The 26983-nt window shown below is 40.1% G+C and overlaps 1 protein-coding gene across 9 annotated transcripts in view; it reads right to left on the bottom strand.

Moving 5' to 3' along the window:
- Positions 1–26983, bottom strand: part of prrc2c (proline-rich coiled-coil 2C) — an 83608-nt gene that overhangs the window by 3819 nt on the left and 52806 nt on the right. For 6 of the 9 annotated variants that reach the window (XM_043699861.1, XM_043699868.1, XM_043699863.1 and 3 more), the window contains 13 exons: positions 25302–25538; positions 20705–20956; positions 14920–15012; positions 7770–7956; positions 6989–7192; positions 5956–6077; positions 5077–5213; positions 3195–3429; positions 2984–3085; positions 2234–2344; positions 1574–1789; positions 1289–1392; positions 35–158 (listed from right to left, as the gene is read on the bottom strand). In XM_043699861.1, coding sequence (XP_043555796.1) covers positions 35–158; positions 1289–1392; positions 1574–1789; positions 2234–2344; positions 2984–3085; positions 3195–3429; positions 5077–5213; positions 5956–6077; positions 6989–7192; positions 7770–7956; positions 14920–15012; positions 20705–20956; positions 25302–25538 — 2124 coding nt within the window. The remainder of the gene's footprint in view (positions 1–34; positions 159–1288; positions 1393–1573; positions 1790–2233; positions 2345–2983; positions 3086–3194; positions 3430–5076; positions 5214–5955; positions 6078–6988; positions 7193–7769; positions 7957–14919; positions 15013–20704; positions 20957–25301; positions 25539–26983) is intronic. The other 3 variants (XM_043699866.1, XM_043699869.1, XM_043699867.1) reach the window with 2 other exon arrangements.

Here is a 26983-nt window from a genome sequence, read left to right as displayed (position 1 = left end):
CAAAGGATCTGTGGCTTGCGCTTGAAACACATACCTGTGGTGGGAATTGTGCTGGGAATGGCTGTGCAATCCGAACCCCTGCAGCAGAGGAAAACTGTTTCTGATAGACCATATTGTTTATCTTGCTGGATTGACTGTTTGGACTTGTGGAACTGGCTCTAAAAAAATGGCGGGGTGGTGGAATTATAAAATGCAGTGCACATTAACAAAAATACATTTGCATTTGTCTGTAGTGCTATGACAAAATGAGATATTATGTATGCCATATATGATAAAGAATATAGGTTTCCTTACACAGCATTGCTTTTTGCAAAAGTGAAGTAATAGTTAAAATGCAAATTTCCAACCACACCTTTAACAAGTTAAAATGTACTAACATTCCCCAAAAAATGAGAGAGATAAAATTGTGTGGATGGCAAACACTGACATACATATCGATTGGTCTTAGAAACAGACTATCACAAACAGGTCTGCCACAGTGCCAGCAATACAATTTGTCCTAGAGTGAACCTCAAATGCAAGAAAATGTCTCAAAGCACTTCACAGCAGTGTGATATGCCAAAAGGAAGGTGCTCAGGTTAATTCAACAACAGCTTGGTTAAAAGATAGGAGAATCAAAAAAATGGAGGGGTACAGAGAGGCTGGGGCAGAGCAGCTCGGGCTGGGAACTCCAGGTGTCAGTGATTAGCTGACTGAAGGCACAGGCCAACAAATGAGAAATGCAATATTTTTAAAGGGCTGCAAGGATGAGGCTACAGAGGTAAGGAGGGAGGCAAAGCCACAGTAGGTCTGAATAAGGATGATAATTATAAAAATAGAGTTGCTTGTGGGACCGGGAGCAATGTTAGATTGAACGTGGTGCAGGCTAGAGTACAGACTGAGTTCAAGTTTGTAGAGGCTAAAGGTCATCCAGGAGTATACTGGAATTTGGAGGAAATATAGCAGAGATGAAGGTTTCAGTAGTTGTTAGGCCAAAGCAGGAGCATTATGAGGTGGATGTAAGCAATCTTAGAACCAAAAGGGCTGTGGTGTCAGAAGCTTAACAGCATCAAGTAGGATGGCAACAATGAGCTGGCTAGCTGAGCTTGAAACAGGCAACTCAAGATCAGGAATGGACTCAGGTGCAAGAGAATGGAGTTTGCCACGTGATCCAAATGGTGTTTGGGATGTGGATCAGTGGATTGACCAAAGAGGTCATGAAATGTGGTTGTGAAATAAAGTTGGGAGCTGTCCATGCACATGCAGAATTTTGTGGTTATTACAATTTTGTCAATTTTCCAGAATTTACCTGAATGGACTGGAGGTCGGTGTAATACTTCGTACGCTGATCGGTGGTGTACCTGGTTTTACATCTACACTACATCCATAAGGTTTTAGATCCATCTCAGCCATCTGAGAAAAACAAATATTTGACAGTTAATTAACACATCCTGTGACTACTGCAAGCTTAATATTGACAAAAAAAATGCTTTATACAATTAATGTCAACTAAACTCTTGGACATTTACAAATTAAGCATACTAAGTTTGACAATTTGAATTAATTTGCTGATCAGCTCATTTCATATCTCTACCTTGCCTGCTGCAGGAATCATGCCAGCCTGTGCTCCTGTTGCAATCAAACCCCTGAAGGGTTGGTTGATCTGTGTTGGCCTACTCAGGTTGTGAGGCTGTGCCTGTGCCGGAGTGTGCTGTAGAGGTTGTAGGGATTGGGGTAAAGCAATCAAGGGTTGTCCTGCAGATCCAAAGTTCGGTAAGGAAAGCGGAGAGCCTGGAAGAGGTAAAGTCACCTTGGGGAGAAAATGAAAATGGTTCAGACTGGCAATAACAGGCTCTTTGTTGTAATGATATTTGGGGCCGTCAAAGAAATCAATCTTCTGCTTAACTTGAATACTAACAATAAAAGTAGCAAACTCCCTTAACTCGGATACTTCTCAGCAGGAAGAATGGAAATTTAAAAAAAGGACCAGCTCCATGGCTCCATTCAGACAGCCAACTATAGATCATGGTGGATGGACAAAGACCTGGGACTGGCCTCTAACCAATCCTCATTACTGAGGGAAGTGCACAGGGCCCAAAATCAGAAGGAAATAAATTACTTGAAAAATTCCAAACCAGAGCATTTACCAAATGCGTAAGATATCGAAGAACATGCACTTAATTTTAACATTACAAATATTGCCTCCTCTTAAGATATTCTGACATTTCAGACAAAGACACCTGAAGCTTTTTACCTGTTGAAGAGCAGCATTGGGTGACTGTGCTGTGCTGTAGTAGTTACTTTGGCCAGGTTGTTGAACCTGTCCTGTGTAGAGGTTAGATGGCTGAGTAAGACCCGGCCTCGCCTACACAGAAACAGGTCGGTCAAGTTAACGTTAAGTACAATGGCACAAGGAATAACTACTTTAATTGCCACACGATTTTAAAATCAATTTGTTAAAAGGGAACTCTACTCTATTTAAAAACTGGAAAACTTCTGATAGGCTACTCACCACCACAATCCTGTGTCCCAGAGAAATTCAGCTTGTATTACTTTGCACATTAAAGCAACATTTGTGACTCAACAGTAGCCAGTTTACCAGTAAATGGAAGTATAAATACATTTTTGTCTGGAAATCTGACCATGTTGAGCTGTAAGAACCAAGGAAATATAATAGTAAAAAGCATTGTTACAAGCTGAATAACTCCAATAAAGAAGCATGTACTAGGAGAAGCAGGATAAGTGCCTGTATTGGTGAATAACATATTGAAATGTGTAATTTTTGAGTAGAGTAGAGCCATAAGCGTGCAAAAAAAAGGTGGCATTCATGCCCCCAAAATTATATTCAGCCTAATTTACTTCATTATTCTGTACTTGTGTTAAAATAAAAAAAACATGAAAACAAAAATCACAAATTTTAAAAAGTTCTGATTAAATTACCAGCAATGCAGAAAATGTACATGTTTTTTGCTTTTTAAAATATTTCTTGAGATGGGGTACTTACTTTCCTATGATAATGTTGAAAGGTATGGTAGCATATATTGTAGTTGCCTGCCTCGGCTTCTCCTGTTCTCAGACCCTGCACATGCCACTGATTAGAGTTCCCCTTTAAAAGCAGACCCATGCAACACTTTTGATCATAAATGCAGACTGAAAAGTTTCAATGCAAACAATATTGCCCTTATTAACCTAACTAATATGTAAATTGTACATACCTGTATCAAATGGGTATCGATAAGTTGAGAACCACCAAGGCCTGATGCCTGATTTAATGAATGCTCATAAAGGATGGGAATGGGTTGTGCATTGGAAGTCTGTTGAAATGCTAGACCAGACTGAGCCTTAGCCAGGTCTTGGGCTTGAACAGCTGAAAAGTTATGCAAAGCCGTACCCGAGAGAACGACAGGTGAGGGCTGAGAAAGGTTGTTTTGCATGAAAGCCTGCTGAGTCCTGTAGAATGAAACAATGTAGCAAGAAATCAAAAAGATTGCTGCGGAAAGATGAAGGAGGATTTTAATAACACTTTCAAGTTACTTGCATATTCTCTGTTGATCAGGGGCTGCCATTAATGTTGTGAACACTTGCAAATGGACTAGTACTGGATCTCTGTCAAACGATGCCCTCATCACTGAATCATTATAGCATTGGAAGTCACTCTGCACTGGCTCTCCAAACATTTCAATGGTGCTAGCAGAAATAATTGCTTCTAGAAGTTTCCCAACACCATAATTGCTCAGCTGATATTTACATTAGCACTTTGTTGAAAAAGGGCAAATATTTGCAATTAGAGTCAGAGGGGCAGCACAGAAACAGACCCTTCAATTCAACTTGTTCATGCCGACCAGATATCCTAACGTAATCTAGTCCCATTTGCCAGCACTTCGCCCATATCCCTCCAAACCTCTCCTATTCATATACCCATCCAGATGCCTTTTAAATGTTGTAATTTTATCAGCCTCCACCATTTCCTCTGGCAGCTCATTCCATATATGCACCACTCTCTGCATGAAAATGTTACCCTTTAGGTCCCTTTTATATCTTTCCCCCCTCACCCTCAACCTCAACCTATGCCTTCTAGTTCTGGACTCCAGCCCCCCAGGGAAAATACCTTGTCTATTCATCCTGTACATGCCCCTCATGATTTTATAACCTTCTATAAAAAGGATACCCCCAGCCTCCAATGCCCCAGCCTACTCAGCCTCTCCCTGTAGCTCAAATCCTCAACCCTGGTAACATACTTGTAAATCTTTTCTGAACCCTTCCAGTTCCACAGCATCCTTCCGATAGGAGGGAGACCAGAATTGCACATATTATCCCAGAATTGGCCTAACCAATGTCCTATGCAGCACAATATGATTCCCAACCCCTGTCCTCAATACTCTGTCCAATAAAGGAAAGCATACCAAATGCCTTCTTCACTATCCTATTTACCGGCTATTCCACTTCCAAGGAGCTATGAGCCTGCATTCCAAGGTCTCTTTGTTCACATTAAGTGTGAAAGTCCTGCTCTGATTTGCCCTTCCAAAATGCAACACCTCACATTTCTCTAAATTAAACTCCATCTGCTACTCCTACAATCCTCCAGCACACTCCAACATCCAAGATAGATTGACAGGTAATTGCCAGCGCATCTAACTTTTCACTATCATTTTCTTCAATAACCTCAGATGATCTCAACTGGTCCCACTGCATCAACTTTAATTACCACCAGTGTATACAACACACATCATCGATTTTATACCCTTCCAGTGACTGAATTTCCCCTGTCACCATGGCCTAAATAGCACTAGCCTCATATGTAAAGACAGATGAAAAGCATTCATTTTACCCCTCTGCCACACCTCTTGCCTCCAAGTGTAAATCCCCTTGATGTTCTAATCAGCCCTACTCCTCCTTTTACCACACTTTTACGACGGATGTGCTTAAAGACAATCCCGGGATTCCCTTTCGTGTTAACTGCAAGTCCTTGCTTTTTCACCTCCTTTCTGAACCTTCACATTTAGCTTGATCTACTGTTCTTAATGACAAACACCAGATGGTTCAAAGTCCTAATAGAACAACAGCTTTGGAAAAAAAAAAGCAAGGGAGTAACTTTACCTAAAAGGTTGCAAGGATGTGTTGAACATTTCCTGGGCCTGAGAGACAGTTGGGCCCCCTCCTAAGCTCAGCTGAGCCTGTGGTTGACCCGGAATTGGTGCATATATAGGTATTGAGATCTGTTGAACTGCAGTTGGCTGGTGCAATAAAAAAATGTAGAAAAGCACTAAGTTCAAGAAGCATTACATCTTCAATAAAAATCTGCCACAGTAAAATCAAGGTTACGAAACAGTACACAATTCTAATAAATCCACAGCTTGCGTTATCCAGTCATGACAGTCTTTGGCAACTTTAGTAGTATGTGTTCTAAATAATAACCATCCTTTTGGAAAGAGGAATGGAAAGCAGCATCCCTGGCTCCAATATATGCAACAATGGAAGATTAATGCAACAGTCATCACTCTTGACTGTACCAAAATGCTGTAGTGACTTTCTTGCAGTCAAATAGACAGCTATAGGCTCTCATCTAAATATCAATAATACAGATTTATGAACATATTATTTTGCAATATTTTGTTGTTTTCTTCCCTGGAAAGTCATACGAAGGTGAGGCAATTACTGTCCAAATTAACCGGAAGCAATCATAAACACTACTTCAGTAACTGGCCCAGGAAGATGGTGACCCACTTGTAATTTGAGAATAATAAAATAATATCTCCCAATCTTTATTACTGATTAACTTCAAACATCAAATACTTCAAACAAGGCATAAAGCTTTCAAAGGGTTTAAAGGGGAAAAAAAAACTGGAAGTTCCCTGTTCACTAAATATCATTCCGTTTTCCTTTGACAGAAAAATCTAATCTTATGCAAGAGCATGACACCCAGTCCAAATGAAAATTAAAAATTTTCAAGATTCTATCAATAGAATGATGTCTTACTTGTGAAGGACCTGTCTGGAAGCCTTGCTGCTGTGCCAGAGATGGGGGAGCCAAGCGAGGATGCTGTGTACCAAACAAATGGCTGGTATCCATATAGAAGGTTGGGATCTGTGCCCCAGGTCCTATTAATCCAAACAAAAATGATTTTCACACCTTTCATTTTTTCATAAAAATGATTGCTGTGCATTTTCAAAATAAAACAAATTGAACTCACCCTAAAAGGGCAGGTATGACCAAGACAAACTAACTGAAACAGTCAAGACAAGATACCAATACTTAATGGAAATGCTCTCAATTTTAAAAGGAGCTAAAAATGAACCTCTGCCTGCTGGCTGAAGAACGGCCACTATGTGGATGCACTAAGCTGCAATTGTCCCAGCAGAATCATTAGACTAATATTAACTGTACTAAACGATGTTTTCACTAAAGAGGTTTTCACAAAATAAGCAAACATCGTAGTTTCATTTATATGTACAGCAAAAAGTTTTATTGCCTGTTAAATAGTTCCTCTTAATGGAATAAATTTTAGGTAGCAACAAAAAACAAGTTTTTGCTTGCATCAATACTGCCCATACTTGTGTACTCTTTAATAACTATCTAGGCTGTGAAAATGCCAAGATAAATAATTGCTTTAAATGAGATAAGCCAAGGCTTGATGGATTCAGATTAGTTGATTAATTCCAAATTCAGATAGAACATGTACATACAACTAAAGGAACAAAACAGTGTGTAGTTAATAACCATGAGACCATGCCAGTCATCCTTAACTGCTATTCCTATCAAAGCAAAGTAAATAATCATGGAGGAACATAGATTTTCAACAAACAAGGGCTGCTAATAGTTTGGGTAGAATTTTGAAATCAGGTTTACTCTATTAGGTCAACGTATGCTGTATTTTCTCGTGAAGTTCACAGATCATTAGTGCACTGGGCAGTATAAAGATGCTCTTTAACTGAAATTCAACAATTTGAATTGAAAAACTTAATTGCACTAGCACCTTCAGAATAGGCTGAACAGAATTTTCATTGCGTACCTGCTGCAGATTGGGAGACATACACCTGTGGACTTGGTTGTTGTGGAGGGATGAGTGATGTCACACAGCTAAGTTGTGAGAAATGGCTTGCTGGAGCCATGTTACCATTTTGCAGCTGCTGAGGTTTTACTTTACAGATGTTGGGTGGGTCAGAGGTGGTAGTTGCTTTTGTATTCAGCGAGGAGGTAGTATATGTCCCTGCTCCTAGTGACAGCAAAATAATCACATCACTTATACATACAAATACATATAAATGTATATTTTAGCAGTTATCTAAATTTATTCAAGTTAAAAAAGATAGGATGCAGTTGTAAAGATAGTGTAAATGGCAAATACGATCACAACTTTGTTTCATTATAGATATCTATAACAATTGGATTCTAGGCATTTGAGACAAAAATGATTTGTGAAAATATTTCTAGGTTTAGTAAGCAAAAATTAATTATAAAAATGAATAATGCATGAAAATTCCCCATTTCAGGACAGGTAAATGACTCGACAATCTAATTACTGGGGAAACATCAACACAGTAAAACTGCTTTTTGTTTTTGGCGAATTGGATCGATAGTATGGTCAACTTCCAACAAATCAGGTCTTGCAAAACCAGCGGAAACATCAATTTTTGAATTTGCTAAGGCCGAAAATGTCAAATAACTTTGCAGATAAACCATTTTTGAAATAAAACTAAATCAATGTGAAAAGGAAAATGATCAGCATATCACAAAATGTAACATAAAGCAGTCATGAAGTACTATACAAAACAGAGCTGCTACTTATTTACCAGATAAGGGTGTTGTGGGAGTGACTGAGGCCACTGGAATCGGAGGCATGGAAGCACTGGAGAAGGAACTGTAAGTGCTACTGCTACTTCCATTAGCACTGGTGATTGGTGGTGCTGAAGATGTCGCTGGAGAGTTTTTTTCTCCTATAGTTGGTGAATTCTCCCATGCCTTTCGTGCACATTCCATCTTAAAAAAAAATGTAGTGTTCATTTTTTTCTCATGTTCAAAATCATCTTTCTCCTTACTTAGGAATCTTTAACATCACAATTTTGTATCCCAAACATTAACACATAAATAATACAAATGAGATGACAAAATGATTTCCATATGATAGAAATATAATGGTATATAGCTACTGAAATGCAAATCAACAAAATAGCGCATCTCATACCAGTTTGCAAAATAATCTGATGCTATATTCAAAAGTTCAATGATAACCATCCTCAGTCAAAGGTCAGGAAAAAAAATTAACTACCATAGTGCTACACGGAACAGCAGCTAGTTGTGAGAAAACCCTGGGGACAAAGTTGATCTACATTGCCCTAGCCTACAAAGATAGATTCTCAAAGTATGTTAAAAATATCATATACACTGGATTATTGCATTCCATTAAACAGTACTGTTAATGACATGCTCACAAGTTCCAAACATAGTTTAGAATTACGAGCTTTTCAAACATTTTGCAGAGTAGAAGGATTAATGTGTCCAAATATTTTACAAAATGCCCAAAATCAATCTTGTTGCAATTTCTAAAATGTAATATTTTAAGTCAAATTAGACAAAATGTTATTACTTATCTTTTGAATAAGATATTTCCAATCCCTATCTCGATTTCCACAATTTAAAGGATCACCCCATTCACAATCCCTATGCTTAATCCACCTACATCATAGATCACTGCTATTTATTATGTTTTAGTGGAATTGGCATTGTACAGAAGAAATGCAAAATTGTCTAAACACAAGTTATTTGACACATTTCCACTGTAGTTCCGACTTTACTTTGTATGTGGAGATAGAATTAACAAGCAGGATTTATGAATCTTCTTCTAGGATTCTCTATTATTCCAGGTCTTTTAAGTTAGCACTCAAAGGCTAGCATTAGTTCTGCAAATAAGCTATGCTGTCCAAAATTGCGACCCAGTGACTGCTCATATGTACCACTGTTGGACAGGCACGGTGGCAGATTTTACAGCCATTAAATCTAGCTGGGTTTCACAATTTGATTAAAAGGATTTAAATACACAAATAAAAACAAGATAAAGCCTGAGTGCCAACACAACCGAAACCCAAACAATTCTGGCCAGCTCCTCTCTCATGCCTGTGTAAATGGTAACTACACAATTATAATACCATTAATTTGTGGATAAAAGGGTTCTCTTCAGGATGGCAGTCGGTGACTAGTGGAGTTCCGCAGGTGTCAGGGTCGGGACCACAACTATTCACATTACATATTAATGATATGGATGAAGGAACTGAGTACATTGTATTATCTGCAAAATTAGCAACAAAGACAGGTGGACAGGTTGTGCTGAGGAGGCAGAGAGGCTGTAGAAGGACACAATAGGAGAATGAGCAAGTAGAACATAGAACATTACAGCGCAGTACAGGCCCTTCGGCCCTCTATGTTGCACCGACCTGTGAAACTAACCTGAAGCCCACCTAATCTACACTATTCCATTTTCATCTATATGTTTATCCAATTACCATTTAAATGCCCTTAATGATGGTGAGTCCACTACTGCTGCAGGCACAATGTTCCATGCCCTCACTACTCTGAGTAAAGAACCTACCTCTGACATCTGTTCTATATCTATCACCCTTCATTTTAAAGCTATGTCCCTTGTGCTAGCCATCACCATCCATGGAAAAAGGCTCTCACTGTCCACCCTATCTAATCCTCTGAACATCTTGTAAGTCTCTATTAAGTCACTTTTCAATCTTCTTCTCTAACAAAAACACCCTCAAGTCCCACAGCCTTTCCTCATAAGACCTTCGCGCTATACCAGGCAACATCCTGGTAAATCTTCTCTGCACCTTTTCCAATGCTTCCACATTCTTCATATAATGCAGCGACCAGAACTGTACACAATACCCCAAGTGTGGCCACACCAGTTTTGTACAGCTGCATCCTGACCTCATGGCTCCAAAACTCAATCCCTCTACCAATAGAAGTTAACACACTGTATGCCTCCTCTTCTAAAGAACGCTATTAACCTGGGTGGCAACTTTCGGGGATCTATGCACGTGGACAGAGATCTCTCTGCTCATCCACACTACCAAGAATCTTACCATTAGCCCAGTACTCTCTATTCAGGTTACTCCTTCCAAAGTGAATCACCTCACACTTTTCCAGATTAAACTCCATTTGCCACCTTTCAGCCCAGCTCTGCAGCTTACCTATGTTCCTCTGTAACCTGCAACATCCTTCCGCACTGTCCACAACTCCACCGACTTGTCATTTGCAAATTTACTAACCCATCCTTCTTCGTCCTCATCCAGGTTATTTATAAAAATAAACAGTGGCCCCAAAACAGATCCTTGCAGTACACCACTAGTAAATGAACATTTCCCATCAACCACCATCCTGTCTTCTCACAACAAGCTAATTTCTGATTCAAACTGCTAATTCACCCTCTATCCCATGCCTCCATATTTTCTGCGATAGCCTACAATGGGGAACCTTATCAAACACTTTACTGAAATTCATATGCACCACATCAACCGCTTTACCCTCATCCACCTGTTTGGTCACCTTCCCAAAGAACTCAAAGTTGGTAAGGCATGACCTACCCTTCATAAAACAGCACGGACTACCCCTAATCAAATTATTCATTTCAAGATTACAAATTCTCTCTCTTATGATTCTTTCCAACACTTAACCCACAACTGAAGTAAGGCTCACGGGTCTATAATTAGGGTTGTTTCTAATATCTTTCTTGAACAAGGGGACAACATTTGCTCTCCTCCAGTCTTCTGGCACTATTCGGTCGACAATGATGACAAAGATCAAAGCAAAAGGCTCTGCAATCTCCTCCCTAGCTTCCCAAAGAATCCTAGGATAAATCCCTTCGGGCCCAGGGGACTTATCTATTTTCACATTTTCCAGCATTGCTAATCTTCTTTCTTGAACAAGGGGACAACATTTGCTATCCTCCAGTCTTCTGGCACTATTCGGTCGACAATGATGACAAAGATCAAAGCAAAAGACTCTGCAATCTCCTCCCTAGCTTCCCAGAGAATCCTAGGATAAATCCCTTCGGGCCCAGGGGACTTATCTATTTTCACATTTTCCAGCATTGCTAATCTTTTCCTTGTGAGCATCAACCTGTCTAATCTAGTAGCCTGTACTCTTCTTGAAAACATTGTCTTTTTCTAGTGTGAATACCGACAAAAAATTATTTAGCGCCTCTCCTCAGACTCCTCTCAACTTCACACTTAGTGGGTGGCAGATGGAATACCTATAAAGGTCACCCCCCCCCCCCCCAAAGCCTCTGAAACTCCAGGGAAAATAGCCCCAGCCTATTCAGCCTCTCCCTATAGCACAAACCCTCCAACCCTGGCAACATCCTTGTAAATCTTTTCTGAACCCTTTCATGTTTCACAACATCCTTCTAAAAGGCAGACCAGAATTGCACAAAATGTTCCAAAAGTGGCCTAACCAATGTCCTGTACAGCTGCAACATGACCTTCCAACTCCTATACTCAATGCTCTGACCAATAAAGGAAAGCATAACAAACGACTTCTTCATTACCTTATCTACTCTACTTTCACGTAACTATGAACCTGCACTCCAAGGTCTCTTTGTTCAGCAACACTCCCTAGGACCTTACCATTAAGTGCATAAGTCCTATTCTGATTTGCGTCTCCAAAATGCAGCACCTTGCATTTATCGAAATTAAACTCCATCTGCCACTCCTTCAATCTTCAGCCCATTAGCCTATCTGATCTGTTACTTTCTTAAAAAAACTCAAGTTCATGAGACGTGATTTCCCACGCACAAAGCCTTGTTGACTATCCCTAATCAGTCCTTGCCTTTCCAAATACACATACATCCTGTCTTTCAGGATTCCCTCAGACAATCTGCCCACCACAGACATCAGGCCCACTCCACTATAGTTCCCTGGCTTTTTCTTACCACCTTTCTTAAATAGTGGCACCATGTTAGCCAACCTCCAGGTCTTCCGGCACCTCACCTGGGACTATCAATGATTCAAGTATCTCAGCAAGGGGCCCAGAATTCCCACAGAGTTCTAGGGTACACCCGATTAGGTCCTGGGGAATTTATCCACTTATATGCAATTCAAGACATCCAGCACCACCTCCTCTGTAATATGGACATTTTTCAAGATGTCACCATCTATTTCTGCATATTCTGTATCTTCCACGTTCTTCTCCACAGTAAACACTGATCCAAAATACTCGTTTAGTTTCTCCCCCATCTCCACACATAGGCTGCCTTGCTGATCTTTGAGGGGCACTATTTATTCTCTCCAGAGTTACCCTTTTGTCCTTAAATATATTTATAAAATCCCTTTGGATTCTCCTTAACCCTATTTGCCAAAGCTATCTTATGCACTCTATTTGCCCTCCTGATTTCCCTATTAAGTATTCCCCTACTTTATACTCTAAGGATTCCCTCGATCTCTTGTCTGTACCTGACATATGCTTTCCTCTTTTTCTTAACCAAAACCTTAATTTCTCTACTCATCCAGCTTTCCCTACACTTACCAACCATACCTTTGTCTTCATTCAGATGCAATTTCATCCAGCTAAACAAGATGATAGACATTTTCAGAAAAACTCCACACTATCTATCTCAAGACAACTGACACTTGAAATGATGCCTGTCTCAAAGAAAGCTGAATTTCTGATGCCATATCCTCTACAAATTGCTAAAGTGAGTTTCTAGAACACTCAATTCTACATCTGCCTGAAACCAAATACTGCTGAAATTTTCATCTATGTCTGTCACCTTCAAACTTAATTACTCTAATTCCCTTGGTTTGTCTCAGCCTTAAATTTAAATCCAGGAATAGTGTAATCCTTCCCTATCTCAGAACCCTCTGGAACCCCTAAACCCCACCATGAATTCTCTATTATCCTGTCACCTTGGTGTGGAATCAGTGAAAAACATATTGACAGATTCAACAGAACCAATATTTCTGAAATATTATAGAATATTAGCATTAGGACCTTTGTTTTTCTTGTTTCATACAAATCAGATTGACTTGGGTTTAGGATGTACAATTTTTGACCAAATAATGAGAATAGCAACTGGCTTCAGAAGGACATTCATGGAGATGGGCAGACACAACAGATGCAAATTAGGGTAGGTTAAGTACGAAGTGATGCATTCGGGAGGAAGGGTCAACATAATCTTATTTTGAAAGATCCGAGGTACATACGCACAAAGTAACAGTGCAAATTGTTAAGGTCATTAAGAAAACATATGGGATGTTTTATTTCGTAGGACAAAACATGGACACCAAATGAAGCAAGCAAGGAAGTCAAGATAAACCTTTACAGATTTATTAGGTGTCAGTTGGATAATTGTGTACCGTTCTGGACACCTTTAGAAGCATATAAAAGCCTCACAACACACTGGAACAGTTGCCATTTCACAAATTTCGTTTGAGTCACATTTTTAAATTCATGCCTCTTGTTGCAATGACTGAAAAAGGTTAGTATGTATGTATATCTTTTCTTTAAACACTTCATCTCCTTATACCTTGTCCTCATCAATCATTAAAACTTGGGACCGAAAGTCATAATCCGATCTGAAATCAAGAGGATTAATTCTCACTATCTGCTGGGACACTGATAGAATGCTAATGTTATCTGGCTTTCAAAGAAAGTGATTCACAGAAGATAACAAATACAACTGCCTTCCAGAGGTGTTCCAACAAGTTGAGCGCATCTTATGAGGCAAATTATTGACAACACAAATGCAACTTACAAGAGAACCTCAGTGTACAGTCATCTATCTGCATTTGCAGTTAAATTGAAAAAAAAACAGCTTGAAGTAATCCTAGCACTGTAGGTAAAGTACCTTTGTTTTGGATAAAGTACAATCACCTCATATTTTTGCTCTTCAGCCTTAAAGCATATATCAGATTATTAGAAATATTAAGGATTAGCCACTATTACAAACTATGAAAGGTTTCATGGTCATGGGATAATCAGGTAGATGGAAGGTAAAACGCAGGGTAAATTAGATTACTTAGTGTGGAAACAGGCCCTTCGGCCCAACAAGTCCACACCAACCTGCCGAAGCGTAACCCACCCAGACCCATTCTCCTAACACTACGGGCAATTTAGCGTGGCCAATTCACCTAACCTGCACATTTTTGGATTGTGGGAGGAAACCGGAGCACCCGGAGGAAACCCACGCAGACACAGGAAGAATGCGCAAACTCCACAAACAATGTATAAAATGCATTTCACCCAGCTCTCCCTGCACATCAAAATACCCCTATAGGGATCAAGTACATACCTTGAGGGTGAAGTTGACAGTGCTGGGAGAGACTGGTGTCAGGCTGGAGCTCTGTTGCAGAGTCTCCCTCCTGGGGATGGGAAGGGTGTGGGGCAGGGGTACCTGAAATGCAGGCAATACACACACTCTCACTAGCACTACAAAAACTACAGTATCCGAAAAGGTTTAGAAAAATCCCCAACTAATAATTATATTTAATATAATACTACAAGTATTATCCTTATTCTTGTTTACACAGGAGGATTGTGATGGTACAGAGCAATGTAGGTTTCTGATTAATTTATGACTCAAAATTTTGGCCAATTTTATTTACACCATGTTTCAAAAATGTGCTTAGGGAGCAGGAACATTTAAATTGTATTTAGGCTATGTTTATTCAAATAAACAAACTTTAAAGTAAGTCTTATTCCAAAAGTAAAATAAGAGTAATTGTTACAAATGTGAATAAACATTTGGTGTCATTTCGATTTAAATTTTATACACAGCCATCATATACTTAACCTGGTAAAGAGATTACTCAAACAATAGGTGCAGGTCTCAGCATAAAATCCATTACTCAGCCAACACTCCTCAGATAATAAGCATTCGAGAAGTGGAACTGTAATTCAAGATGCACAAGAAAATAAGAACATCCTCTGTATCGGCTCACTTACATTGCTGACCAGGGAATCCTCTATTTTGCCACTGTCATTTGAAGCAGAATCTGACAGTGAGGAAGAAGGTGCTGTGTAATCAGTCATGGATTCCTAAAATTTAAGTTTGCATGTTCAGAATTTACGTTAAAATCATCATACGGTACATTTGATATCACATTAACATAAATATACAAAATACAAATGCATTTGCTCTAATCAATGTTTTACCTTATTTTATCAATTTTATGTAAATATCAAATATTCTCATCTTTTTTCCCACTACTTGGAAATGTGTGCCAACATATCCAAAACCAGCCACTTTAAAAACCATCTAGAATAGCAGTTCAAAATTTCCAGGGTGCAAAATGAATGGAAACCCCTCCACCACACACCATTCTGATTTGGAACTTTATTGATTTTCCTTCACGACTGCATGAATGGAAATATTGCAATTTGGGGATATCCAGATTTCCCACATATGATGGCCATCAGAGTTCAGGCACTCTTCCATCTATGTCTCTAATTCCTTTTTACTTTTGCTGCTTATTAGCGGTGAACTAGTTCCATGCACAATGGTTTGAAAAGAACTAAAATCTGTGCTTCCACAAGATGGTAGAGTGCTAATAACTTAAAACGCATTTAAACTTGACTTTTTTTTCTTCTCCAGGAGTATTAGCCTCACTGGCTAACAGTGCTCTTGAAGTGGTGTTGGTGAGCTGCCTTCTCTGAGCTTTGTAGTCTATGCAATTTGGGCACTTGAATCAAATACACCTGCAGTGCTTTCCGGAAGGCAGGCTCATGTTATCAAAAGGATGCTGAGCAAGTTACTACAGTGCACCGTAGAAATTTACTTAAGGGTTTTCTTAATTGCTGTATTTTACAAGTCTGAACAGATCTCTTGGGACTTTAGACAAGTTTATTAAAATAAATAAGGCACAACACTAAAACCTATATAGTGCAGTTTTGTTTGTAAAAGAATCTCATCTTAAATAAAAGGATGAATCTGTACATTTGCAGTAACTAGATCAAAGTCCGGATTACAGCTTGCCCTGGAATAACAGGTTCAAAATAACAAAGTTGGGGATTAGGATGTAGTTGTTCAATAATCGCTATCAAATGTCTTCTTGATATTTCTCTCCATTCACACAGATTTTTTCTGGGGGTTGCAGAAACTTCTGAATTTAAGTTTGCACGAAAATCAAATCTACATTTTCATTTTAGTGGAACTAGCAAATGAAGATGCTCCAATATGAAGAGCTAATGATTTATTCTGATTGGAGAAGACTCTAAGATAAAGCAAGACATCTGGCAATGTTAATGCTCGTTATGTGCTTGAGAATTATTCCACTGTCTATCCAATTTGGGGCTGTTGTCGAGAGTCCCATTTCACCACCACAAACCACAGTGGACCAGTTAACATTCTAATTAGCCAACCCTCTTTAGCATTTGACAATATGTTGGGTATCAACAACACATGTAACTGACAAGTTTTCAACGGCTCATGTGGCACAGTGGTAGTATCTCTGAACCAGAGATTCCAGGTTCAAGTCCCACCTGCTCCAGAGGTGTGTAATAACAACTCTGAACAGGTTGATTAGAAAAATAGGTTATATAAAGACTTAAAAATTTAAATGACAGGTTTTCAAAATACACCATTGCTTCTCACCAATTTTCTCTTCTTTACCCTTTAAGATGTTACATCTTCAGTGATGTGATATTATTTGTGAACTTTGACAGTGAATGTTGCCACAAGGTAATGTCACAGCACAACCTCATTGTGCCTTCAAGGAATCTACATACAGTCATTTCTAATAGCTCTCACTGTGTAGTGACAAGGTGCAGTAATCCTGTTAATAATTCCTCTTCTTAACTCAGAGTCTGGTAAGAGTCCTGCAGTCAGCATCACTGTTAAGCAGGGAATAGAGCACTGTGGCTGGAGAGGGTAAACCTAGTGGGGAACAGCTGAGCAGAGTGGTCGAACAACTTTAAAAGGAGCAACACAACAAAGCTTCATTGAAACCAGAGACTGAGCTCCTGAGGTAACATCAGGATTCAAACAATGACATGGGGCAAGAGGAAATAGGTGACTGTCTGATTAAGGTCAGATGAGTATTTATACGGTTTTAATCGCTAATATAGTTGTAAGGTCTTCATTTTGGGGCTTTTAATTTGTAAACGGTAGTGCAGAGGTCTAGGTCTAGACAAGAAAGGCCTGACGTAATTAACATTATTTGATTTAAGAGCAAACTAAGCATTTAATTGAAAGTTTTATGACATGGAAGGAGAGGTCAAGGCTGTGACATGCTCCTCCCCCTCTATTGGGTGGTCAGACATAGCTTCAGTGCCCAGAATGTGTGCTACACGTGTCTCTAGCCGCAGTTCCTACAAGGCTGAGTGTTTGAATTAGAGCTGCTGCTGAAGATTGTGGAGCATCTACGAGGTTGGAACTGTTCATGATACAGAGGTAGTCACTCTGCAGGCTATAACTCCACCAGTAGGGAGGGAATGGATGACCAAGGTAAAAGGACTAGGCAGGCAGTGCATAAATTTCCTGAGGCCATTCCCTGCAGAACAGATGTGCTAATTTGAATACTGTTTAGGGTGGGTGGGGAGAATGGCTTCTCAGAGAAAGATAGCAACAACCAAATTTGTTGCACCATGATTAGCTCTGCTGCACTGGAGAGAAAGAATAACTTTGGGAACACTGTAGTAATAGGGTATCCAATCATAAAAGAATAGACAGATGTTTGTGTGACTAAATGAAACTCCAGGATGCTGCCTCCCAGGTACTAGGTTCAAGGATGTCTTGGAGCAGTTGCAGTACATTCTGGAATGGGATACTGAGCAGTCAGTGGTTGTGGCACATTGGTACCAGTGACATGTAAAAAGAGGAATGAGGTTCTAAAAGCAGAATACAGGGACTATATAGAACGCATGTTACAAAGTCAGATGTTAAAGGTAGTGATCTCAGGATTGTTGCCAATGCCATGAGCTACTCAGAGGAAAAACACGTATCAGATGAATACATGGCTACAGGGATGGGGTGAGTGTGAGCCTTTCAGATTCCTGATACATTGGGATCAGCACAACCTGAACACACTTGATCAGGACCAGAAGTCATGACCTCGGAGAGCAGTTAGGGAAAGGTATAAACTAAAATGGGGCGGGGGGAGGAACTCATACTGGGGGGCAGACGACAGGGAAGCAAGGGAAAAAAAATGAAAGACAGCATGGAAAATAATAAAAAGAGGGGCAGAGAATAAAAGGTTAAAAACCATACAGGTCCACATACAGGGCTAGATAATGTGCCAATCACCTGTTCAATCTATCTATCTATACAATGCTCCATGGGAACAGTGACCAAAATATGATAAAACCCATTAAAATGGAGCGTGACTTAGTTAATTAGGAGACTAAAGTGCTGAATCTAAATAAATGAAGCTACAATGGTTTAACATTAGAGTTGGCTATGATAATCTGGTGAAAGCTATTTAAAGGATGATGGTGGATACACACTGACAAAAAGTTTCAAGTCTCCATGGATTAGGATCACCGCAACCACCTCATGGTCAACGAGGGACAGCCTATAAATGCTTGTCCAGCTACTGACAGCACATCTCATGAGAATTTAATTGTTTGAATTGAAAAAAAAAGTGTTGTTCATTCTGGTCGAGCACAAAAATAAAACAGGAAACATGATCTGACCATGGGAAACAGGGGTAATTAGGGATAGCATCAGATCCAAGCAGCAGGCATATAAAATGGCCAAAGATCTGAGGACTGCAAGTAGTTTAGGTTTCAAGGGAAAATAAAGTGATTGAGAGGAGGGAAAATATAGAGTATAAATGCAAGCTTGCAGGAAGAGGCTTTTACACTCAGTTTGTACGTGAAACGTAAAAAGATTAGTGAAGACAAATATAGTTCCTTTACGGTCAGAAATGAAGCAGTTATAATGGGGAACAAAGATGGCAGACCAGCTAAATACATGCTTCAGTTCTGCCTTCACAAAACAGGACAGAGGGGAAAAAAAAAATCACAAATGTTGGGGAGCTCAGGGTCTACTAAGAGGGAGGAACTGAAGGAAATCAGCATGACAGGATTAAGTCTGAAAAATCCCCAGAGTCCAATAATCTACATCTTAAGAAACTGGCCCGAGAAATGGAGAATGCATTGGTGGTCATCTTTCAAGATTCTATAGACTCTGAAACAGCACCCACAAGATTGGAGAATAGCTATTGTAACCCCAATACTTAAAAGGAGGCAGAGAGAAAACTGGAAATTATGGATTGGTTAGCTTGACATTGGTAGCACGGAACATGCTACAATCCATAACAAAAGATTTAACAGTAATACACTTGGGAAAAATTAACAGGATCAGGCAGAGTCAACTTAGATTTACAAAACAGATTTACAAATCCACTGGGAATTTGAGAAGATATAACTAGCAGGGTGAGCCATTATGAATGTTATTTAATTGAACACTTGGTAAGGTCCCACTTAAGAAACTAGCACATCAACTTAATGTGTGGGGGACAGGTGATAGTGTATTTAGATAGAAAACTGGTTGATAGACAGGGAACAGAGTGGGAATAAATGGAAATGAAATATCACCAAGTTTTCAGACAACAGAGCTAGTTGGGAAGGTGAACTGTGAGGAAGATGAAGACATGCTTCGGGTGATTTGGACAAATTGAGTGAATGGGAAAACGTATGCCAGATGAAATATAATGTGGATAAATGAGGGATTACCCATATTGGTAAAACAGGAAGGCAGATAACCTGGAATGGTGATTGATTTGCAAAGGGAGAGATGCAACAAAACCTCAGTATCCTTATACTCCGGACGCTGAAAGCGTGCAGGTGTAGGAGACAGCAAAAACAGCAAATGGATTGCTGGCCTTCATAGTGAGAGGCTTTGAGGACATGAGTGAGGATGGCTTGCTGCAATCATCCATAATCATGGAGATAATACTGCAGCACAACCACACATCATCAAAATGATTCCGGGGATGGCAGGACTGATGCGTTATAATGGATTGGTTCAGGTAAAACTGCATTCATTAGAGAGTTTAGAAGAGCTGGAAGGGGATTTACATAGAAACCTATAAAAACTGCAACAGAACTAGACAAGGTAAATAGTAGAAAGATTATCCTGATGACCGAGGAACCCAGAATCAAGAATCATATCAAAGTATAAAGTAGTAGGCCCTTTAGGACGGAGTTGAAGAGAACTTTATTTACCAAGAGAGTGGAGAGCCTGTGGAATTCTCTGCCACAGAAAGCTGATGAGGTCACAACATTGAATGCTTTCAGGTGAGCTAGATATAGTTGTTGGGGCTAAAAGGCCTCAAATGTATGGAGTTGGATGATTAGACATGATCATATTGAATGTCAGAACAGGTTCGCAGACCTCAGTTGCCTGCCTTAGCTCCCATTTTCTGCAATTCCTAAAGCAAATTACCTACGCCACTCCATAAGCATCTTGGGTCGAGATTGGTTAATTCAGCAGAGCCCAGACATCAAAGCTGTCATTTTACAGATGGCAACCATTAATCTGACACGTACCATTATCTATACATTTCTTTTGTCTGAACTAGCTATGACTCTACATATTAGTGGATAAATATCTAAAAGAAAGTGGTCATTTAAAAATGTTAATAATTGACAGCCAGCTTGTGTCTATAAAGCCAAATCCATTACTTAGGTTTGGCTGCCAAATGAAATGAAAAGGTATGCTTGGAGTTGGATAACATTAAGGCAGGTTATTAATGATCAAATTTAATTAGCCACTTTGCATAACTACCTTTGAATTTTCTTCAAATTCTGGTGGTGGAACAGAGATCACAGTCTTTGCCTCCGTGCTCAGATCAGTTACCACCTTTGGTTCCGGTGTTACTGCAGGCTCTGGGCTCCCAATATTACCAACCGGAGGCTCATCTTTTCCTTCAACTTCTGTCTGCTGTACGTCCTTGACTTTCCTGTTTTTCATTGAGCGTTCCTTACCAATGGGGCCAGGTTTGTGTTCTTTGTTCTCCGCTGGGTTCAAATCTGGAATCTAAAGATAAGTTTGAACCATAAGCGTGACATAAGAAGCTCCAAATATAATGTAACAAGTCACCCAGAAAATGACGTGCTGTAAATGCAGCTTCAGTGACCAACACTAATGAATTTCTGTCAAGTTTAAAATCTGTTAACATTAAAGCCTGGGTACTGTTTTTTGGCCATTGCCATCTACTGGATACTTTGATTTTTGTGCACTGTTTAATAGGTTGGGAAAAAGTAATTTTCAGCAGATTTATCTCAAGATTTGCATCATATTTTGACTACAAACCAAACTGACCTCAAAATATACTTTTGGCCCAGAATTTGCTGAAATGGGTCACACTGTAATATACTGTTGATATTTTATGCCAATCTTCAACTCAAAAGTACCACTGCAAACAGTTGGTTGAAAGTGTTGATCATGGGGCATTGGTCAACAATTGGATAAATCATGGACAAGAGTGAATTAATGTCAAATTAAAAGTCTGATAAAGGACACAGTCGTAATATGAAAAACATTTTTACGTATCTAAGAACCATTCACTATTTGTGGGAATGAAACGCTAGTTTCAATTATTCCCTTTCTGTGCCAAAGCAGTTAGGTAACCTGGCAAGAACAGAAGTGTCTGCATTAAAAAGATGCTAGTGTTAAATGGCAACCGTAAAATTCTATGGTGTGTTAAGCAAACGATTAGTGCACATACATATCCCTGAAACTTGTCAAAATGCTGATGGTGACCTCATTTGAGAGGGACGGTGGAGTGATATAAATCATTCCACAAAATAGTGTACATCTTCCTGACAAACTGGACAATTTACACACCAATTACAGACAGTCTGTAAATTACACACAGTCTGCCTCTAAAGTTCAGAAGGGAAAGGAGTAGAGGAGCAGAGCATTAGTCATTGGGGACTCCATAGATAGGAGGTTCTGTGAGAATGAGAGAGACTCACAGCTGATGTGTTGTCCCCAGGTGCCAGGGTTCATGATGTCCTGGATCGTGTTTTTGGGATCCTTGAGGGGGAAGGGGAGCAGCCCCAAGTTGTGCTCCACATAGGCACTAATGACAGATAGGAAAAGGGATGGGGATTTAAGGCAGAAATTCAGGGAGCTAGGGTAGAAGCTTAGAGCTAGAACAAACAGTTGTTATCTTTGGTTTGTTACCTGTGTCACGTGATAAAAAGACAAGGAATAGGGAAAGAGAGGAGTTGAACACTTGGCTACAGGGATGGTGCAGGAAGGGTTTTAGATACCTGGATAATTGGGGCTTATTCTGGGATAGATGGGACCTCAACAAACAGGATAGTCTATACTTGAACCAGAGGGGTACCAAAATCCTGGGTGGGGGGAACTTGCTAATGCTCTTCAGGAGGGTTTAAACAAATTCAGCAGGGGGATGGGAACCTAATTATAGTTTCAGTGTCCAGGAGGTTGAGAGTAGTGAGGTCAGAAATAAGGTATCAAGGTTGCAAGAATGCACTGGCAAGCAGGAAGGTGGTTTGAAGTAGGTCTACGTCAACACCAAGAGCACCTGGAATGAGGTGAGTGAACTTGCATGATGGATTGGTACCTAGGACTTTGATGTTGTGGCTATTTTGGAGACATGGGTAGAGCAGGGACAGGAATGGTTGTTGCAGGTTCTGGCATTTAGATGTTTCAGTAAGAACAGAGAAGATGGCAAAAGAGGGGGAGGTGTGGCGTTATTAGTCAAGGACAGTATTACAGTGGCAAAAAGAAAGTTTGAAGACTCGTCTCCTGAGGTAGTATGGGCTGAGGTTAGAAACAGGTAAGGAGAGGTCACCCTGTTAGGAGGTTTCTATACAACTCCGAATAGTTCCAGAGATGTAGAGGAAAGGATAGCAAAGATGATTCTGGGTAGGAGCGAGTGTAACAGGGTAGTTGTTACGGGGGACTTTAACTTTCCAAATATTGACTGGAAATGCTATAGTTCAAGTACTTTAGATGGGTCAGTTTTTGTCCAATGTGTGCAGGAGGGCTTCCTGACAGTATGCAGACAGGCCAACAAGGGGTTGGATTGGATTTAGTACTGGGTAATGAACCTGGCCAGATGTTAGATTTGGAGTTAGGTGAACACTTTGGTGATAGTGACCACAATTCGGTTACGTTTACCGATGGAAAGGGATAGGTATATACTGCACAGCAAGAGTTATAGCTGGGAGAAAGGCAATTAATGCGAATAGGCAAGATTTACGATGCATAGGATGGGGAAGGAAACTGTAGGGGATGGGCAGAATTGAAATGTGGAGCTTATTCAAGGAATAGCTACTGCATGTCCTTGATAATTATGTGCCTGTCAGAGAGGGAGGAAGTGATTAAGTGAGGGAGTTGTGGTTTACTAAACAAGTTGGATCTCTTGTCAAGAGCAAGAAAGCGGCTTACATTAGGATGAAGTGTGAAGGCTCAGTGTGCTTGAGAGTTAGAAGTTAGCCAGGAAAAACTAAAGAGAGAACTAAGAAAAGCCAGGAGGGAACATGAGAAGTCTGTGACACATAGGATCAAGGAAACCCTAAAGCTTTCTATAGTTATATCAGGAATAAAAGAATGACTAGAGCAAGATTAGGGCCAATCAAGGACAGTAGTGGGAAATGGTGTGTGGAGTCCGAGGAGAAGCACTAAGTGAATATTTTCCGTCAGTATTCACACTGGAAAAAAAATGTTGTCGAGAGGAATACTGAGATACAGGCGACAGGACGAGACAGAATGGAGGTTCACAAGGAGGTGGTGTTAGCAATTCTGGAAAGTGTGGAAATAGAAATCCCCTGGGCCAGATGGGATTTCTCCCAGGATTCTCTGGGAAACCAGGGAGGAGATTGTTGAGCCTTTGGCTTTGATCTTTATGTTATCATTGTGTACAGGAATCGTGCCAGAAGACTGGAGGATAGCAAATGCTGTCTCCCCTTGTTCAGGAAGGGGAATAGAGACAATGCTGAGAATTACAGACCAGTGGGACATACTTTGGTTGTGTGTAAAATGTTACAAAAGGTTCTGAGAGATAGAATTTATCATCTAGAAAGGAATAAGTTGGTTGGGGATAGTCAACAGAGTTTGGTGAAGGGTAGGTCGTGCCTCACAAATCTTATTGAGTTCTTTGAGAAGGTGACCAAACAGGTGGATGAGGGTAAAGCGGTTGATGTGGTGTATATGGATTTCAGTAAGGCATTTGATAAGGTTCCCTATGGTAGGCTATTCCACAAAACATGGAGACTCGGGATTGAGAGTGATTTAGGGTTTGGATCAGAAATTGGCTAATTGAAAGAAGATAGAGAGGGTGGTCGTTGATGGGAAATGCTCATCCTGGATTTCAGTTTCTAGTGGTGTACTGCAAGAATCTGTTTTGGGGCCACTGCTGTTTGTCATTTTTTTTTTTAAGTGACCTGGATGAGGGAGTAGAAGGATGGGTTATTAAATTTGTGGATGACACTAAAGTTGTAGATAGTGCCGATAGTTGCAAATTATAGAAGGACAGAGATAAGCTGCAGAGCTGGGCTGAGATGTGGCAAACGGAGTTTAATGCAGAAAAGTGTAAGGTGATTCACTTTGGAAGGAGCAACAAGAATACAGTGTACTGGGCTAATAGTAAGATTGTTGGTAGTGTAGATGAACAGAGAGATCTAGTTGTCCATGTACATAGATCCCTGAAAGTTGCCACCCAGATCGATAGGGTTTTTAAGGCGGCATATGGTGTGTTCGCTTTTATTGGTAGAGGGATTGGGTTTCGGAGCCATGAGGTCATGTTGCAGCTGTACAAAACTTTGGTGCGGCCGCACTTGGGAGTATTGCTGATAGTTCTGGTCTCCCCGTTATAGAAGGATGTGGTTTGGAAAGGGTTCAGAGGAGATTTACCAGCATGTTGCCTGGTATGGACAGAAGGGCTTAAGAGGAAAGGCTGAGGGACTTAAGGCGGTTTTCATTAGAGAGAAGGTTGAGAGGTGACTTAATTGAGGCACAAGATAATCAACGGGTTAGATAGGGTGGACAGTGAGAGCCTTTTTTCTCAGATGGTGATGGCTAGCACGAGGGGACATAGCTTTAAATTGTGGGGTGATAGTTATAGGACAGATGTCAAGAGACAGTTTCTTTACTCAGTAGTAGGGGCATGGAGCGCCCTGCCTGCAACAGCAGTAGACTTGCCAACTTTAAGGGCATTTAAATGGTCACTGGATAAACATCAGGATGAAAATGGAATTGTGTAAGTTAGACAGGTTTCAGATTATTGCATCAACCTGTGAAACCATCGAGAGAAGGGTCTGTACTGCATTGTATGTTCTATGTTCTGCAGGATATATATATTAATTCACTACAATTTTCCCATCAAATTACAGCAAAGGTGGTTTACCTTTTGTGCTTTGATCGGACCTGCCCGAGGCTGTTTCTGTCTCTGTTCTTTTGGCTCTGGCAACTTATTTTCAGCAGCTTTTTCCGCTGAGGTCACTTCACACTCTGTTGCAGCTGTTGCAGTAGTGGTGCTGGGAGTAGCTGTTATAGTGGTGCTGGTGGTGGTGCTAATTTTTGCTGCCAACTGATCAGAATCAATACCAAGCTCACTTCCACTCTCCTGACTGGAACCTGTTCCCTACAAGGAAGAGAATGGAGAATACAGTTGATGCAGTTATATTAAATTATTGTATTAATTAGTAATCCCAATTGACTTTCTAAGTCAGTGATGAATATGAACATTTGATTAATCTGCAGTTATTCCAATGCTGCAAATTTAGATAAGAATGATTATTAATAAGAAATTAAATACAAGTCTAACAAAAGACAGGTAATTGGTTTATTTTCTCTCACCAAGAAAATCTGGGAAGAAATAATAGAGTAAAAATGAATCATGAAAACCCTTGGCTTTGCTAACTAACAACCTCTGGCTGACTGCAAACAAATACAATCGAGAAAACATATTTTGAAACATCTCTTTTGAAATACAAAAGTTACGTTTTGACAACGTTCCTAGGAAGCTTGCGCATGTTTAAGTAGAATCAAGAAAAGATAGTCATCTACGTAAGCAAGAATACTTACCTTTGAATGTTGAGTGAAATTTTTCAAATCAGATTTAGAGAGTGGCATTCATGAAAATTAGTAATGATTTAATTTGGAAACTTTTCGCTTATCAAAGAAGCATTATGATTTCAATGCCAGAGAACAGAATATGCTTCAACTTTTTATGTAAAGTTCCAAGAGCAGAATAGGGCTGCATAATATGCCTTAAATAGTCTCAATGTGTTACTGCAGAGATAAGTGCATTTTGAAGTGAGGTACTCAGCATACAAATCAGCAAGATACCAGCACTGACCCTTGACTTCAACCAGGGTGGTATAATTGTTCTTTGGGCTTGTTGCTAAGGCAGATGAAATAGGAGAACATCCACTGGGTATCCCCCTTTCCTGCATTATCCCTTCTGAAAAGAACACGCTCATATATGGGCACAAAGTCAGGCTTGTTAGCAATACACTGCTGACTCAAACTCAATTTCTCCACTAACTATATATAAAAAAAACCACGTCCCAGTGCAAATGATAGAGCCTCTTGCAACCTTAAGCAGACGCGACTTTTACACTTGCTTCTCTATTGTTGATACTGGATAAGTGGACGCTTGGTTCAAATTATTCTGCTCAGTATACAGAATAAGTCACCATCAGAACATGTCAGTTCATTTGTTACAATTCATAGAAGCCCTGCAGTGTGGAAGCAAACAACTTGGCCCAACAAGTCCACAGTGATCTTCTGAAGAGCAGCCCACCCAGACCCACACTCTCTACCCTATCCCTGTTATCCTGCATTTCCCACATAACCTGCACAGCCCTGGACACAAGGAGTAATGTAGCACTGCCAATCCACCTAGCCTGTATATCTTTGGACTACGGGTAGAATCGGAGCACTCAGAGGAAACAAACGCAAACAGGGGAAGAATGTGCAAACGCATGCACAAAGTCACCAGAGGGTGGAATCAAACCTGGGTCCCTAGTACTGTGAGGCAGTGGTGTTGAGCACTGAGCCACCGGTGCTTATTACAAAGATAAA

This window comes from Chiloscyllium plagiosum, chromosome 11, assembly GCF_004010195.1.
Source record: "Chiloscyllium plagiosum isolate BGI_BamShark_2017 chromosome 11, ASM401019v2, whole genome shotgun sequence".
NCBI classification, from domain to species: Eukaryota; Metazoa; Chordata; class Chondrichthyes; order Orectolobiformes; family Hemiscylliidae; genus Chiloscyllium; species Chiloscyllium plagiosum.
This window is presented reverse-complemented; position numbering and strand designations above follow the sequence as displayed.